Below are 15716 nucleotides of genomic sequence, written 5' to 3'. Positions count from 1 at the left end.
TAATACCATCACATTGCTGAACTCGGAGTCCCGCCGATAGACTTCTCCAGTCTCTCCGTCCACATTGTTTGATTATTGTTTGATTATTCTGTATTTTTATTTTTATTTTTTTATTTCTATATTTGCTGTATGACTATACTACGGACTGACGCTAAACTGCATTTCGTTGTACCCATACTCGTATTTGTGCAATGACATTAAAGTTGAATTGAATTGAATTGAACATAATCCACAGTTAATTAATCCATAATTTTCTTACTAACTTCTTTCAAGCTAGCTGCTGCAAAATTCAATGCAGGAACACAATATCTTTTCTACAACAGACCTTGTTGGCCTAGTTTTCCCATTCCCCCTCCAGAAATCACCACCCATGTTCCCTCATGCCCTCCTTGAGCTTTTCACAATGCAGAGCCTCCATGTTGCTGCCCTGGGGTGCCCCGATGTCTAGCATGTAACTTTGTTTTTAGTTTAGTTTAGAGATATAACGCGGAAACAGACCCTTTGGCTCATTAGGTCTGAACCGACCAGCAATCCGCACGAGCACTATCCTACATATTCAGGGAAATTTACAATCTTTAATAAACCCAATTAACCTACAAACCTGTACATCGTCGGTGCGTGAGAGGAAACCAGAGTACCCGGGGAAAACCCTCGCGGTACAAACGCTGTACAGACAGCATCAGTAGTCTCTGGCGCTGTAAGGTAGCATCTTTACCGCTGCACCACTGTGCAACAACTGAGTTTCAAGCAAAACAATGTGGAGAATCTCCTTGAAATTACTTCAAATGGACAAAGAAGCTGAAGGCACAGCTTAATCAGCTATAAAATTATAATTGATTGTTACAATTTTCTTTAAAGTCATAGAGTTACAGGATCAGTCATGTATCTTGGAAATACATCCTTTGGCCCACCCTATCAAGCCAACCATCAACCACCCAATGACACTAATGCTTTATTAATCCAACTTTTGTTCTGCCCACATTCTCATTAACTTTGTACAGATTTTTCCACGTGCTCATTCACAAGGATCAATTTACAACAGCCAATTAACCTACCAACCCATGTCTTTGGGATGTGCTAGGAATCTGGTGCAGCTGGAAATCCATGCAGTCACTGGGAGGATGAGCAATCTTGAACATGAACAGCACCAGAGGTCAGGGTTAAACCCAAGTCACTGGCTGCGTGAGGCTGAGGCTCTACTTGTCACACCACTGTGCTGCCCCAAATACTGAACACAAATTAAGCAAATCATTCAAATATTATGTAGTCATCGAGAGTCCCTCAGCACCCTATCTTTACCCTTATTATTTTATATATCTCAATCATGTCCCCTCTTAACCTCCTCCAATCCTGGGAAAACATCCTCTCTAATCTATCCATATAAATAAAACATTTAATCCGGTGTAATTTACACGTGAAATAACCCCAAGAGCTATTGCATCTTTCCTATACTGTGGTGACCAGTACTGCACATGCTCCCTCCAGCTCAGGTCTGAACAATATTTTTGCAAAATTGGAGCACATTAACCCTGATTTTTATTCAGTGCCTCGATTAACGAAGGTCAGTATCCCTATTGCTTTCTTAACCCCAATATTTACCTGCAATGCCACCCTTGGATTTATATACCACGTTCCTCTGCGCCTCGATACTCTCCAAGACTTTGCGATTCATAGTGTTTGCCCGTGCCTCCTCAGTACTTCCAAAATGCATGACCTCACATTCATCAGTATTAATCTCCGTCTGCCATTTCTCATCCCATTTCAACAACATGGATATCAATCTGTCGCCTAAAACTATCCTCCACATTGGCAACACATTCACTCATCTTCATGTCATCTGCAAACTTAATGATCATACAACCTGCAACCACATCAACATCATTCACATATATTATAAACACCAACGGTCCAGCATCTATCCCTGTGGAAGATCACCAGTCACGGGCATCTAGTTGTAAAACCACCCATCTGCCATCATCATATTACCAAAAGATGATGCTATTAACTATTTCCCAGCAATTAAGATGTTATTTTTTACCCTAAAATAAGGCCTGATAATTTACCTGCGTCTTGGAGGCCGAAGGTTAGATTCTTAGCCAAGAAAGATAAACTTGGCTAAGCCTCAATACTGTGGCTGTAAAAGGACAGCACCGCTGAGGGGGGGGGGAGGAGTTCCTTTCACAGCGTGTGGAGAGTCTGGCCGCCAGGGGTAAAGTTGCGGGGAGGACAGGAGCGATGAGAAGGAGGGGGTCGGGGATCATGCCAGCAACTCACTCAGTAGCTCGGGTGGCTGCGAGCGGCCACCGGGACCAATCAGCAGAACTGCAGCTAGACCCGGGGCTCGTGGGTGACCAATGTAAATTTGCATGGGGACATGCTTCGGAGGTGTGTGACGGTTATCGGTCAAGTGAGAATAACAGAGAGAATAAGAATGCTGCGACCTAGTCAACAGACGCGTACAAAAGCAGTTGGTACTAGTTTTGAAATTCTCGTTATCCCTATTTTTGACCTGGCTCGGAGACCGGCCAGTGAGGGGACCAGCTCAAGAGCAAAGATCATAGAGCGGAGTGGGTCAGCGGGCGATGGATAACAGGACAGCGGGCGTTTCAGCTTACTCCTGTGTCAGCGCGAGTAACCTCAATTGGTCCCTTGAACTCGTATTGTCATTCAATAAGATCACAACTGACTCAACTTGTCCCGGTGTGCTCCCATTTTTCCCACCAACTCTCCACCTGCCATCACCCTCCACCCCCCCACACATTCAGTCATTCAGAATGGAGGAGATCTGGAAGCCTTGGGCAAATTGAATTCCTAGTTCCTTTATTTTTATTTTTATTCTTTTCTGTCCCGCCAGCCTTTTTTTTAAATTTAGCAATTCAAAATGAGGGTGCATCTTCAACGCAGGTGCATCTTCATTGCAGAGAAATATGGTAAATTTGCCAACACCCTGGATTAAACCCATCCCCCGTGTGGGACCTAGTCAAAGGCCTTACTAATGTCCATGTAAACAACACCTACTGTGCTGCTAGAATTAATACACTGTTACACCTTCAAAAAACTATGTAAAAATGAACAAAATTAATCAGTTTAAAAGTAAAAATTATCCACCGTTGAGTATATTGGTTTAGATTTTTATCTGTGGCAGAAAGACCGATTTAATTATACCCGTTATTAAACTACGATATAAACCAAAAAAAAAGCATAGGCAATATGCTGCTGAGCAGTCTCTTATTTTACTTATTTGAAGTTCAGACCATCACCATTAAGATCAAGAGTGCAGAAGAGGTTTACCAGAAATAAGGATCATGGGCATAAAGGAATTGCCTAGCAACAACTGGACATAAAGACCAATAGGCAGAAATGGGTTGAAGATGCAGCCATCCTGCACAACAACAATAAATTGTAAACAGTATCCCCACTTCTTGATCCCCTTAGCCACAAGGGCAAGAAAATCTCTATGCTATTGTGGTAGCCAACACTATCCAGCCCGTTGAGTATATTGGTTTAGATTTTTATCTGTGGCCGAAAATTTCAAAGCAAATATTAATTTACATTATTCACAGTGTTATTAGTTCCAAACGATGTAATTTCCTATAGCACGCTAAAAAAAAAAGCATAGTTATTTAATATGCATCGCCTATACTCAAATCCTGCAATGAAAGCAGTACCATTCGCTTATTCGCCTATCACCCATGCCTACCTTCAATGACTGGTGTACCATGACAGCATCCCCCTTCCCAATCGGCCACCATTTAGATAATAGTCTGCTTTCCCGTTTTTGCCACCAAAATGGATAACCTCACATTTATCCACATTATACTGCATCTGCCATGCATTTGCCCGCTCACCCAGCCTATCCAAGTCACCTTGCAGTCTCCTAGCTTTGGAGAGAGTGTCAGAAGAGATATTGTTTACCAGAATTAAATAATTGTTTATTGAGCCAACTATTCTGCCATACAAGGAATTTGCCTTCTTTGCTTCCTGTTTGCCAGCCAGTTCTCTATCCCATCAATACTGACCCCCAACGACATACAGTTGACTAAGTTATGTGGGAATGACACATTAGGAACACATTTAATCATTAAACATTACTGCCTTGATTAAAACTTTTTGTTAGAAGAGGTTGAACATACTTTGGATTCTTGGAGATTGAGGGGAAACGTGAAAGTATAAAAATGATTAGAAGCATGGATAGGCGAGATGGTCAGAACCTATTTCCAGAGTGGAAATGTCAAAGATAGGAGGGCATAGTTTTAAGGAGGGAGGGGCAAAGTTTAAATGAGATATGCAGGGCAAGACTTGATACACAGGTGGTGGATGCATGGAACCTTTTTAATATGAACCTGATGGTTAGCTTTTTCACACAGAGGGTAGTCTGATTATGAATGAGCTGAACCATCTATCTTCCCACATTTAGATGATCAATTTGGTTTCTGACGTACCCTATTCACTCTTTACAATAGACAATAGACTATAGACAATAGGTGCAGGAGTAGGCCATTTGGCCCTTCGAGCCAGCACCGCCATTCAATGTGATCATGGCTGATCATCCCCAATCAGTACCCCGTTCCTGCCTTCTCCCCATATCCCCTGACTCCGCTATTTTTAAGAGCCCTATCTAGCTCTCGCTTGAAAGCATCCAGAGAACTTGCCTCCACCGCCCTCTGAGGCAGAGAATTCCACACTCACCACTCTCTGTGAGAAAAAGTGTTTCCTCGTCTCCGTTCGAAATGGCTTACTCCTTAATCTTAAATTGTGGCCCCAGGTTCTGGACTCCCCCAACATTGGGAACACGTTTCCTGCCTCTAGCGTGTCCAAGCCCTTAACAATCTTATATGTTTCAATGAGATATCCTCTCATCCTTCTAAACTTCAGTGTGTACAAGCCCAGCTGCTCCATTCTCTCAGCATATAACAGTCACACCATCCCGGGAATTAACCTTTTAAACCTACGCTGCTCTCCCCCATTAGCAAGAATGTCCTTCCTCAAATTAGGGGACCAAAACTGCACACAATACTCTAGGTGTGGTCTCACTAGGGCTCTGTACAACTGCAGAAGGACATCTTTGCTCCTATATTCGATTCCTCTTCTTATAAAGGCCAACATGCCATTCGCATTATTCACTGCCTGCTGTACCTGCATGCTTATCTTTCATAGACTGATGTATAAGGACCCCCAGATCCTGTTGTACTTCTCCTTTTCCCAACTTGACGCCATTTAGATAGTAATCTGCCTTCCTGTTTTTGCTAGCAAAGTGGATAACCTCACATTTATCCGCATTAAACTTCATCTGCCATGCATCTGCCCACTCCCCCTAACCTGTCCAAGTCACCCTGCATTCTCATAGCATCCTCCTCACAGTTCACAATGCCACCCTGTTTTGTGTCACCTGCAAATTTGCTAATGTTACTTTGAATCCCTTCATCCAAATCATTGATGTATATTGTAAATAGTGGCGGTCCCAGTACCGAGCCTTGCGGTACCCCACTAGTCACTGCCTGCCATTCTGAAAGGGACCCGTTAATCCCTACTCTTTGTGTCCTGTCTGCCAACCACTTCTCTATCCATGTCAGCACTCTACCCCCAATACCATGTGCCCTAATTTTGCCCACGAATCTCCTATGTGGGACCTAATCAAATGCTTTCTGAAAGTCCAAGTACACTACATCCACTGGCTCTCCCTTGTCCATTTTCCTCGTTACATCTTCAAAAAATTCCAGAAGATTAGTCAAGCATGATTCCCCTTCGTAAATCCATGCTGACTTGGACTGATCCTGTTACTGCTATCCAAATGTGCGGCTATCTCATCTTTTATAATTGACTCCAGCATCTTCCCCACCACCGATGTCAGGCTAACTGGTCTATAATTCCCCGTTTTCCTTCTCCCGCCTTTCTTAAAAAGTGGGATAACATTAGCTACCCTCCAATCCACAGGAACTGATGCTGAATCTACAGAACATTGGATAATTATCACCAATGCATCCACACTTTCTAGAACCACTTCCTTAGGTACCCTGGGATGCAGACCAATAGGTCCTGGGGATTTATCAGCCTTCAGTCCCATCAGTCTACCCAAAAACAATTTATTGCGTAATGTTGATTTCCTTCAGTTCAACTGTCACCCCAGATCTTTACTTATAACATCTCTTTGGGATTCCTTTATTCTAGTCTGCCAGAGCTATCTCATGGCTTTCTTTTTGCCCTTCTGTTTTCCTTCTAAAGTATGCTCCTTAGTACTCTAAACTCCTCCAGGGATACCCTTCCTCAGCTGCCTATACCTGACCCACGCCTTCTTCTTTTTCCTGACCAATTTCTCTCATCATCCAGGTTCCTTACTCCTACCTCCCTTGCCCTACACTCCAAAAAAGACAGAAACTGGTGGAGCAACTCAGCACCTCAGGCAGCCTTTATCCAACCATCAGGGAGATGGAAATGGAGTTGATTTTCTCCTACACATTGCAATCGTGTGTGACACCTTAACGCCACATTTTTCACATCACGAAAATATTACTGTTTTGAAATATTGCAACACCTTTAGAACATAAAGCAAATGTGATAATCCACAAAGGCAAATACAATTCAATTATTACTCAGTCAAGTGAAGAGAAAGTTTTACGAGGTCATCAAATGCATATCCCACTCTCTGCAATTTAGCAATTGACATCACAAAGATTGTAGTTCTGCAAACCATAATTTCATACCACGCACGCAGTAAACACAGCCGATGGTCACGGTAGCTTCAAACAATGAATTAATACTGAAACTGTCAATTATTTTCCAAGATTTCCTCAGTAAATGTTTAACTCTGTCATATCCAATGCTTATTTGGTAAAACAACAGAAACTCAAAAAGAAATGAATAAAAATTCAATTCATAACCAATGTAAAAATCGACCACCTGTTAATGTTTTAAACTGACCACAGAGCTGCCACAAAAACCTTTTTTTGTATCAGGAACATAAGATGCCAGTCCCCTTTTTTGGCATTGTATCAGATTTATTGTAATATTGTTTACTGTATTTTTATTTACTGTGTTGCATTAATGTGCCTGTAAAAATGCAGCAAGTAAGAACTGTATTCTTCCATTCCTTGTGCATGTAACAGTTAATCACTCTGTCACATTAACTCAGTTTATCTCTCCACTGAAGCCACGTGACCTGCTGAACATTTCCACCATTCTCTTCTCTTTCCATTCAGATTTCCACATACCTCTATTCATTGTCATAGTCATACAGCGTGGAAACATAGAAACATAGAAACATAGAAATTAGGTGCAGGAGTAGGCCATTCGGCCCTTCGAGCCTGCACCGCCATTCAATATGATCATGGCTGATCATCCAACTCAGTATCCTGTACCTGCCTTCTCTCCATACCCTCTGATCCTCTTAACCACAAGGGCCACATCTAACTCCCTCTTAAATATAGCCAATGAACTGGCCTTGACTACCCTCTGTGGCAGAGAGTTCCAGAGATTCACCACTCTCTGTGTGAAAAAAGTTCTTCTCATCTCGGTTTTAAAGGATTTCCCCCCTTATCCTTAAGCTGTGACCCCTTGTCCTGGGCTTCCCCAACATCGGGAACAGGCCCTTCGACCTAACCTGCCCACACTGGCCAACGTGTCCCATCTACACTAGCCTCACCTGCCTCTGCATTTGGCCCATATCCCTTTTAACCCGTCCTATCCATGCACTTGTCTAATTGTTTCTTAAATGTTACGATAGTCCCTGCCTTAACTACCTCCTCTGTCAGCATGTTTCATACGCCCATTCCATAGATATTATTAGGAGGTACACAAAAATGCTGGAGAAACTCAGTGGGTGCAGCAACATCTATGGAGCGAAGGAAATAGGGAACGTTTCGGCCCAAAACCCTTCTTTAGACTTCTACTCCATAGATATTATGGCCTGTTTTGTCTGTTTCTGCTCTCCCCTTATACATCTCCCTCTCTTCAAACTTGCTCCAGACAGATTAGCCTTGATTAACAAGTTTTCACCACCTGCTTTTAGATAGCACCATCAGCATGTTAGTCTCCACCCAAATCACAAACATGCCGGCAGTTCCATCCACCGCCAACCGCCCTGTCTGCAATGTAAAAAAGACTCCTTTTCTCATTCTTTTCCAATTCTAACGACAGTTCTTTTACTGGTAAGGCTTAATGTTTCTCTATCCACAGACACGGTTTGATATACTGAGTATCTCTACTATTTTTATTTGAGAGTCCCAACATCTGCATTCTGTTAATTTTCACCTGCCTTTAATCATTAGTTTAGAGTTTGAAGCCCAATACCTCTACTTGGATTTGAATGCTTTTAAATGCTTAATTGAGCAGAAGTTTGAGTTTCCTGAAGGCAGACCAGAGAAGTCTTACAACATTGAGCTGCTTTGAGTCTAAAAGGGACACTGTGGCCCATAGCATTTGTAAATGTCAAAGACATTTGATCTCAGTGGCTGCAGAACCAGTTCAGAGGACAGGGCGCCAGGCTGCCGTGACCTTTCTGGAGTCAGAGGAGACCAGTGACATCCTGCATTGTGGAAGCACCCCTGGGGATAAGGGCATTACAAACCACACTAAAAGACAGTTTAAACTAGATTGGCAGGGGGGTGGGATCGCGTGCAGGACAGAGGCACAGGAGAGGCTAGAAGTTGATATGGAGGGTGGTGTGGGAAAGGTTAATGGAAAGGATAGGCAAAAAGCCGGAGAGCAAGGAAGGAGGGTTGGTTTAATCTGCACGCATTTTATTGCAAGTGATTTGATGGGTAAGGCAGATGAGCTTGGGGCGTGGATAGGTACGAGCGACTGGGACGTTGTAGCCATGAGTGAAACCTGGTTACGGGAGGGGCATTACTGGCAGCTCATTGTCCCGGGATACAGGAGCTTCAGGAGAGACAGGGGTGAGGGAAAAAGGAGGGGAGGTTGCAATGTTGGTTAAGGAGGATGTCACGGCTGTGTTCAAAGGTGAGATTATGGACGGTTCATCTAGTGAGGCTATATGGGTGGAGCTGAGGAACAAGAAAGGGATGATCACCTTGTTGGGGTTGTACTACAAACCCCCGAATAGTCAACGGGAATAAGAAGAGGAAATGTGCCGGGAGATTGCAGACAACTACAGGTCAAATAAGGTTGTTGTAGTAGGGGATTTTCACTTTCCCAATATAGACTGGGAAAATCATAGAGTGAAGGGTTTACATGGGGTGCAATTCCTCAAAAATGTTCAGGAAAGTTTTCTTAAGCAGTATGTAGAGGCCCCCACACGTGAGAGGGCAACACTGGATCTAGTATTGGGAAATTGGGATAGGCAAGTTAATGAGGTGTGTGTGGAGGAGTCTTTCGGGACCAGTGACCACAGTTCAATTAGGTTTAAGATAGTTATGGATCGGGACAGAGAGGGTCCACGTGTTAAAATGCTCAACTGGGGTAACGCCAACTTTGAGGGTATGAGAGAAGGTTTCGCTCAAGTTGACTGGAGCAGGTTATTAGATGGGAAAGGAGCATCGGCCAAGTGAGATGTTTTTAAAAGTGTTCTGAAGAAAGCTCAGGATGTGTATGTCCCCATTAGAGTGAAAGGCAAAGCAGGCAAACGTAAGGAAGCTTGGTTGACGAGGGATATAGAGGCATTGGTTAAGCATAAAAAGGACGCATGGGACAGGCATAGACAGCTGAGATCAAGTGCATCCCTGGAGGAGTTTCAGGAACTAAGGAATAAATTAAAAAAGGAGATCAGAAGGGCAAAAAGAGGCCAGGAGATAGTTCTGGCGGGTAGCAATAAGGACAATCCCAAAAGATTTTATAAATACATTAGGGGGGAAAAGAATAACTAGAGAGAGAGTGGGTCCTCTCAGGAATAAAAGCGGTCACCTCTGTGTGGAGCCACAGGAGATGGGCAAGGTCCTCAATGAGTATTTCTCCTCTGTATTTACCAGTGAATTGTGGTGAGGTCAATGGCTGGGGAGGCACTGGCTTCTACCCCATCCTAACTTAGTTGTGTGTGTGTGTGTTAGTTGTGTGTGTGTTAGTTGAGTGTGCGTGATGTGTCTGGGAGGAAAGGAGAGGAGGTAGGGAGAGAAGGGAGGAAGGAGAGAAGGGAGGGAGGGAAGGAGGGAAGGGAAAAGAGAGGGAGGAAGGAGGGATGGAAGGGGAGAAGGGAGGGAAGAAGGGGAGTGAAGGGAAGGAGAGAAGGGAGGGAGAGGGCTTGCGGTGGGAGTGGATGCCGGGGTCCTGAGCCGAGAGTAGATTACTCCAGCGTGGGGCCCAATTGGGAGCTCTCAGCGGCCCAGAGTCTCCGAATCGGCCGCTACAAATCAACAAATCAACCTCCCAGTCTGCACCGCCGCTGCTGAAGATAGCTAACGTGGAGGGAGAGCGAGGCAGCGTCAATTACGTAAGCCTACATAATTGACACTCGCTCTTCCTCCACTGGGCTCAAGACACACCCCCTTGTGAGGCAGACGTGATCGGTGCCTCCCCTGGTGCTTTTTTATTGCAGTTTTATGAAGAGACCAGCGAGCCTAAATTTAATATATTTATATGTGAAATAAGCTACCTGGACTATGGAAGGTAAGGACATGTAATGAAGGGATCTACAAACATTACATTGGTGACATACATAGAGATAGTAACAGGCCCACGCTTATTGCCCGTGCTCCATGAAGTTTCTGAGGGGTTGCGCAATCAGAGGGGAGGCTCAGCTCTCAGCAGAGCTGTAGATGTTGTGTACATGGGCTTTAGTAAGGCGTTCGACAAGGTGCCGCATGGTAGGTTACTCTGGAAGTTTAGATCTCATGGGATCCAAGGAGAGATAGCTGAATGGATAGAAAATTGGCTCCATGGAAGGAAGCAGAGAGTGATGGTGGAGGGTTGCTTCTCAGAATGGAGACCTGTAACTAGTGGTGTGCCACAGGGTTCGGTGCTGGGCCCGTTACTGTTTGTCATCTACATCAATGATTTGGATGAGAACATACAGGGCAAGATTTGCAAGTTTGCTAATGATACAAAAGTTACTAGTTTTGCAGATAGTGAAGATATTTGTGGACGATTGCAGCAGGATCTGAATCGATTGGGCAGGTGGGCGGAGGAATGGTTGATGGAATTTAATACAGAGAAGTGTGAGATATTGCATTTTGGGATGTTGAACAAGGGCAGGACCTACACAGTAAATGTTAGGTCTCTGGGTAGTGTTGTAGAGCAGAGGGATCTAGCAGTACAAGTGCATGGTTCCATGAAGGTCGAGACATAGGTACATAAGGTGGTCAAAAAGGCTTTTGGCACTTTGGCCTCCATCAGTCAGAGTATTGAGTATAGACGTTGGGAGGTCATGTTGCAGTTGTACAAGACGTTGGTGAGACCACATCTAGAATATTGTGTTCAGTACTGGGCACCATGTTATAGGAAATATATTGTCAAGCTTGAAAGGATTCAGAAAAGATTTACGAGGATGTTGCCAGGACTAGAGGGTGTGAACTATTGGGAGAAGTTGAGTAGGCTGGGTCTCTATTCCATGAAGCATAGGAGGATGAGGGGAGATCTTATCAAGATATACAAAATCATGAGAGGAATAGATTGGGTAAATGCACAGAGACCTTTACCCAGAGTAGAGAAATTGAGGACCAGAGGGCATATAGTAAGTTCAAGGTGAAGGGGAAAAGATTTAAAGGAATACGAGAGGTAACTTTTTCAACAGTGGGTGTATGGAACAAGATGCCAGAGGAGGTAGTTGAGGCTGGGACTATCCCATCATTTAAGAAACGGTTGGACAGGTACATGGATATGACAGATTTTGAGGGTTATGGACCAAGCACTGGCAAGTGGGACTAGGGCAGCTGGGACATTGTTGGCCGGTGTGGGTGAGTTGGGCCGAAGGGCCTGTTTCCACATTATATTAATCTATGACTATGACAAGCGCAGTCTAAAAGCAGGTAAATTGCAAGCTTTTGCAAGCTGGATCAGTGGAGATCCAGCTATAATACTCTTCCATAGAAAACAATCCCAACATTTTTTGCAGTCTCTTATGTTATGTTCCTGATATGCAGCATTAGGTACATAGCTTCTCTTTCCTTGCAAGGATTATTCTTTTGTTCCTGTGATTAGATTATATGAAAGATACACAGCACTCTCTCTGCTTTCAGTACAAGTAGCAAAGCACACAGCAAAGCATTTATTTTTTAATTTAATCATCTGACAGTAACTGTCATTTTATTTGTCTCCCATTGGCAAAATGTAATTACTTACCGAAATCTGCCAGTTTCAGTTCTCCAGTATCACTGATCAGCAGGTTCTGAGGCTTTAAATCTCGGTGCAAGATGTATTGCTGATGAATGTAGGCGAGACCCCGCAGCAGCTGAAACAGAAAGAGCTAAAAGGCAAGAAAAGGATACTTAGCAATGAGGCACAAAACCTCAACATCAGAAATCTTCATCATTCAAATATCAAACAAAACCAAAAATATTGATGTCAAATGTTTAAATTCAAATCACTTCATAGCAGTCGATGTAGTTATCATACATTAAAATAAAGTTTTTCCATTAAACATTCAGTTTTATTCTTTATGTCTTCATTTGACATGTGTGCTGACTGTTCATCACACTGGATTACTGTACAGGGCCTGTCCCACTGACACGACCTTTCAGCGACTGTCTTCGACCTTCAAGCTCAAGGGCACTGGCCTGAAAAACCTTGAGCTGGAAGGGCACTGGCCTGCAAAAACCTCGAGCTGAATCGAAATTCCACACGCGATGAACACGGCTGCACACACAGAGAGCACGGGGGGGGGGGGGGGGGGGGGGGGGGGGGGAGAAGGAGTGGAGACACGTTGAAGAAGCCAAACAACTTATAATAACGTTTAGCGTTTTACATTACCGGTCGGTTTTCCTTGGTCCTGAAAACTCCAATGAGCAAATTAAAATGCCTGGTCAGAGAAGGTGATTGCCTAAGGCCGCCCTCAACTGCCTATAACTACATAGCGCCCCTACTCCACTGCACTAAGAGTTCAAAAGAACCATGCAGACCAATTTTTACTCGCGGAAAACTTTTCAACATGCTGAAAATTTTTCCTCAACCAAACTGAGGCCATGAGTATGCGGGAACTTCCCCTGAGCACGAAGGAGAGTTCCAGTGACCTCATAGGACCTCCTAGGACCACAGGTCGACCATGCTGCGAGTTTGAGTCACGGGCAAACTCGCAGATTAGGTCGCCGCAGTGGAACAGACCCTTAAGAGTGAACTTTTATTGTGAGTAGCCAACAGAATGTATGATTAAACAAAGAGTATGCAGGAACATGTCCAATTCTCATAGTACATAGAACTTACAACATAGAACAGTACAACACAGGAAATAGCCCATTGGCCTACAATGTCTGCGCCAAACATGATGAAACTGATCTCCTCTCCTGAATAGATATGCAGGGAATGGAGTTATCCATATCCTCCAATCCCTGCATATCCACGTGCCTATCTAAAAACCTCTTAAATGCCACTATTGTATCTGTCTTCACCACAGTATGGTGACGCAGCGGTAGAGTTGCTGCCTTACAGCGCCAGAGACCCGGGTTCGATCCTAACCCATGGGTGCTGCGTGGGTTTTCTCCGGGTGCATCGGTCTCCTCCCACACTCCAAAGACGTACAGGTTTGTAAGTTAATTGGCTTCTCTAAATTGTAAATGTTTCCTTGTGCGTGAGCAGGATAGTGTTAGAGTGCAGGGTGATTGCTGGTCAGCATGGTTGCCATGCTGTATCTCAAAATTAAACTAAACTAAAGACTCCTGGCAGTACGTTCATGACCTCTATTCCCTCAAAACAAAATGGCATCGTTTTCCCATAATTCTCAAATCAAACACAGTTAAATGCTGTCTGTCCTGGAGATGCTATCCGACCCACAGAGCTACTCCAGCTTTTTGTGTCTATCTTCGGTTTAAACCAGCATCTGCAGTTCCTTCCTAAAATGGTGCTTCTTTCAAAATGGGTCACTTTCTTTCTTCGAAGTATTTATATCTTTTATTTACCATCCAGTTAATCATGAACTAAATGGCAAAAAGGGGATCACTTTGGCAAGGAAAATGGCTTCACTTTCTCAGTTGCCTATTAATCTTTTGTTTAAAATGATGTTATTATTCCACAAATTCCAGAACACTTTTAATGATTTCAGTATTTAAGAGGACCGAATTGTAAAGAATACAAATAATTTGGCAAATTGTAGGAAATGTCTTCACCAGTTTTGGTTCAGTTTGTAATACATTCTGTGCTTTTGAAAGACATAGTTAAGTGGTTCTTATACTGATCTCTGAAATGTTGCAGCCACAAATAATCAGACGGATTACATACAGCATTGTTGTTCATCCAGCATGTAATTTGAAACAGTTTGAATAAATTTGAAAATTCCTTTCCACCACATGAAAGCCTATGATTTATATTAAAACATCACCATGCTCTAAATAAATCATGGAAACACAAACTGCTTCTCCAAACTTCAGCTGGTCACACTGAAGCCCATTCTTGTAGCTACTCGTTAACAGATCTGTTACAATATTAAAGAAAATAAAGGGCCTGTCCCACTAGGGCGACCTTATTGACGAGTTTAGGAGACTCTGCACTCTCCACAAACTCACAGCATGGTCAATACATGGTCGTAGGTAGTCTCTGGCAGGTCTCCTTCATGGTCGAAAGGAGTTCGAGAGGAAAATGTTTCTGCGACCAAAAATTGATCAGCATGGAGAAAATCAATACTTTTTTAGTGGTGGGTTTAGTCAAAGTAGGTTGTAGTAGGTTGGCATGTTACCGTAGGTTATCGTGGGTAATCGAAGGTAGTCGAGATAGTCATAGATAGTGTTAGGTTTGTAAACATTTTTTTTAATTAAATGCTGAGCGAATTTGCAAGTGCGGAGTGAAAATACGTTCGTAAAAGTATTATCAATACATAACAGAGTTGCAGATTAGCTTTGGTGTTTCAGGGTAAAGCGGAAATAATGAACCACAAACCTTCACGTCGCTGTTGGGCTTTTTTAAAATACCTAAATAGTTTTTAAATGGCTTTTAGCCTAAAAGGTCAAAGTTGGATTGACATGGAGAGTTTAACAGACTGAATATCCTAGCCAACGTGTGGGAACACTTGCCAAATCAAATTTGATACCAAGCCAATACAAAGATGCATTTGGCCCGATGGCCAAAAGCTGTGTCAAACACCTTTTAGGAGAGTTCTTCAAGCGAAATAGTTGAAGCGAATTGGGGATGAACTTCAGGAGCACAGGGACTCGGCAGATGAAATCCTGTGCTGATTAAAATCAGGATGTACAAGACACCAGAACGGAAAGATGGCTTATTTTGCGCCTTTTGTGTCACTTTAAAGACTGGAAGGGCTTGGCCGGCAAAGTATTTTACTGATGAATGGTCTCAACCCAAACCGTCACCTATTATTTTTCTCCAGAGATGCTGCCTCACCCACTGAGTTACTCCAGGATTTTGTGCCTATCGTCAAAGTATTTTAAATTGTAGTTGCTGTTACAATGCAATTGTGATAACTTCCATAAATAAGAATACAATCTATGTAACATCTTTTGCGCTTTAATGGTGCTGCATATCCATTTTATGCCCACCTATTCATTTCTTCTGTTCATTTTCTCTCTAATCAATATAGTAAGTCAATATTCGCTATTTTATTCCACTTAATCATCAGTCCATCGCCGATAAAATGACTGAGCTGTATATTAGTGGGGAAATGTCAGTCACTG

General features: G+C 43.2%; 1 protein-coding gene across 3 annotated transcripts in view; it reads right to left on the bottom strand.

Moving 5' to 3' along the window:
- Window positions 1-15716, bottom strand: part of cdk14 (cyclin-dependent kinase 14) — a 659117-nt gene that overhangs the window by 327858 nt on the left and 315543 nt on the right. For all 3 annotated transcript variants that reach the window (XM_055655908.1, XM_055655917.1, XM_055655925.1), the window contains one exon: window positions 12226-12349. In XM_055655908.1, the coding sequence (XP_055511883.1) occupies window positions 12226-12349 (124 nt within the window). The remainder of the gene's footprint in view (window positions 1-12225; window positions 12350-15716) is intronic.

Source organism: Leucoraja erinacea, chromosome 2, assembly GCF_028641065.1.
Source record: "Leucoraja erinacea ecotype New England chromosome 2, Leri_hhj_1, whole genome shotgun sequence".
Taxonomy (NCBI): Eukaryota; Metazoa; Chordata; class Chondrichthyes; order Rajiformes; family Rajidae; genus Leucoraja; species Leucoraja erinaceus.
Note: the sequence above shows the minus strand (reverse complement) of the source record. Positions and strands in the feature narration are given on the sequence as shown.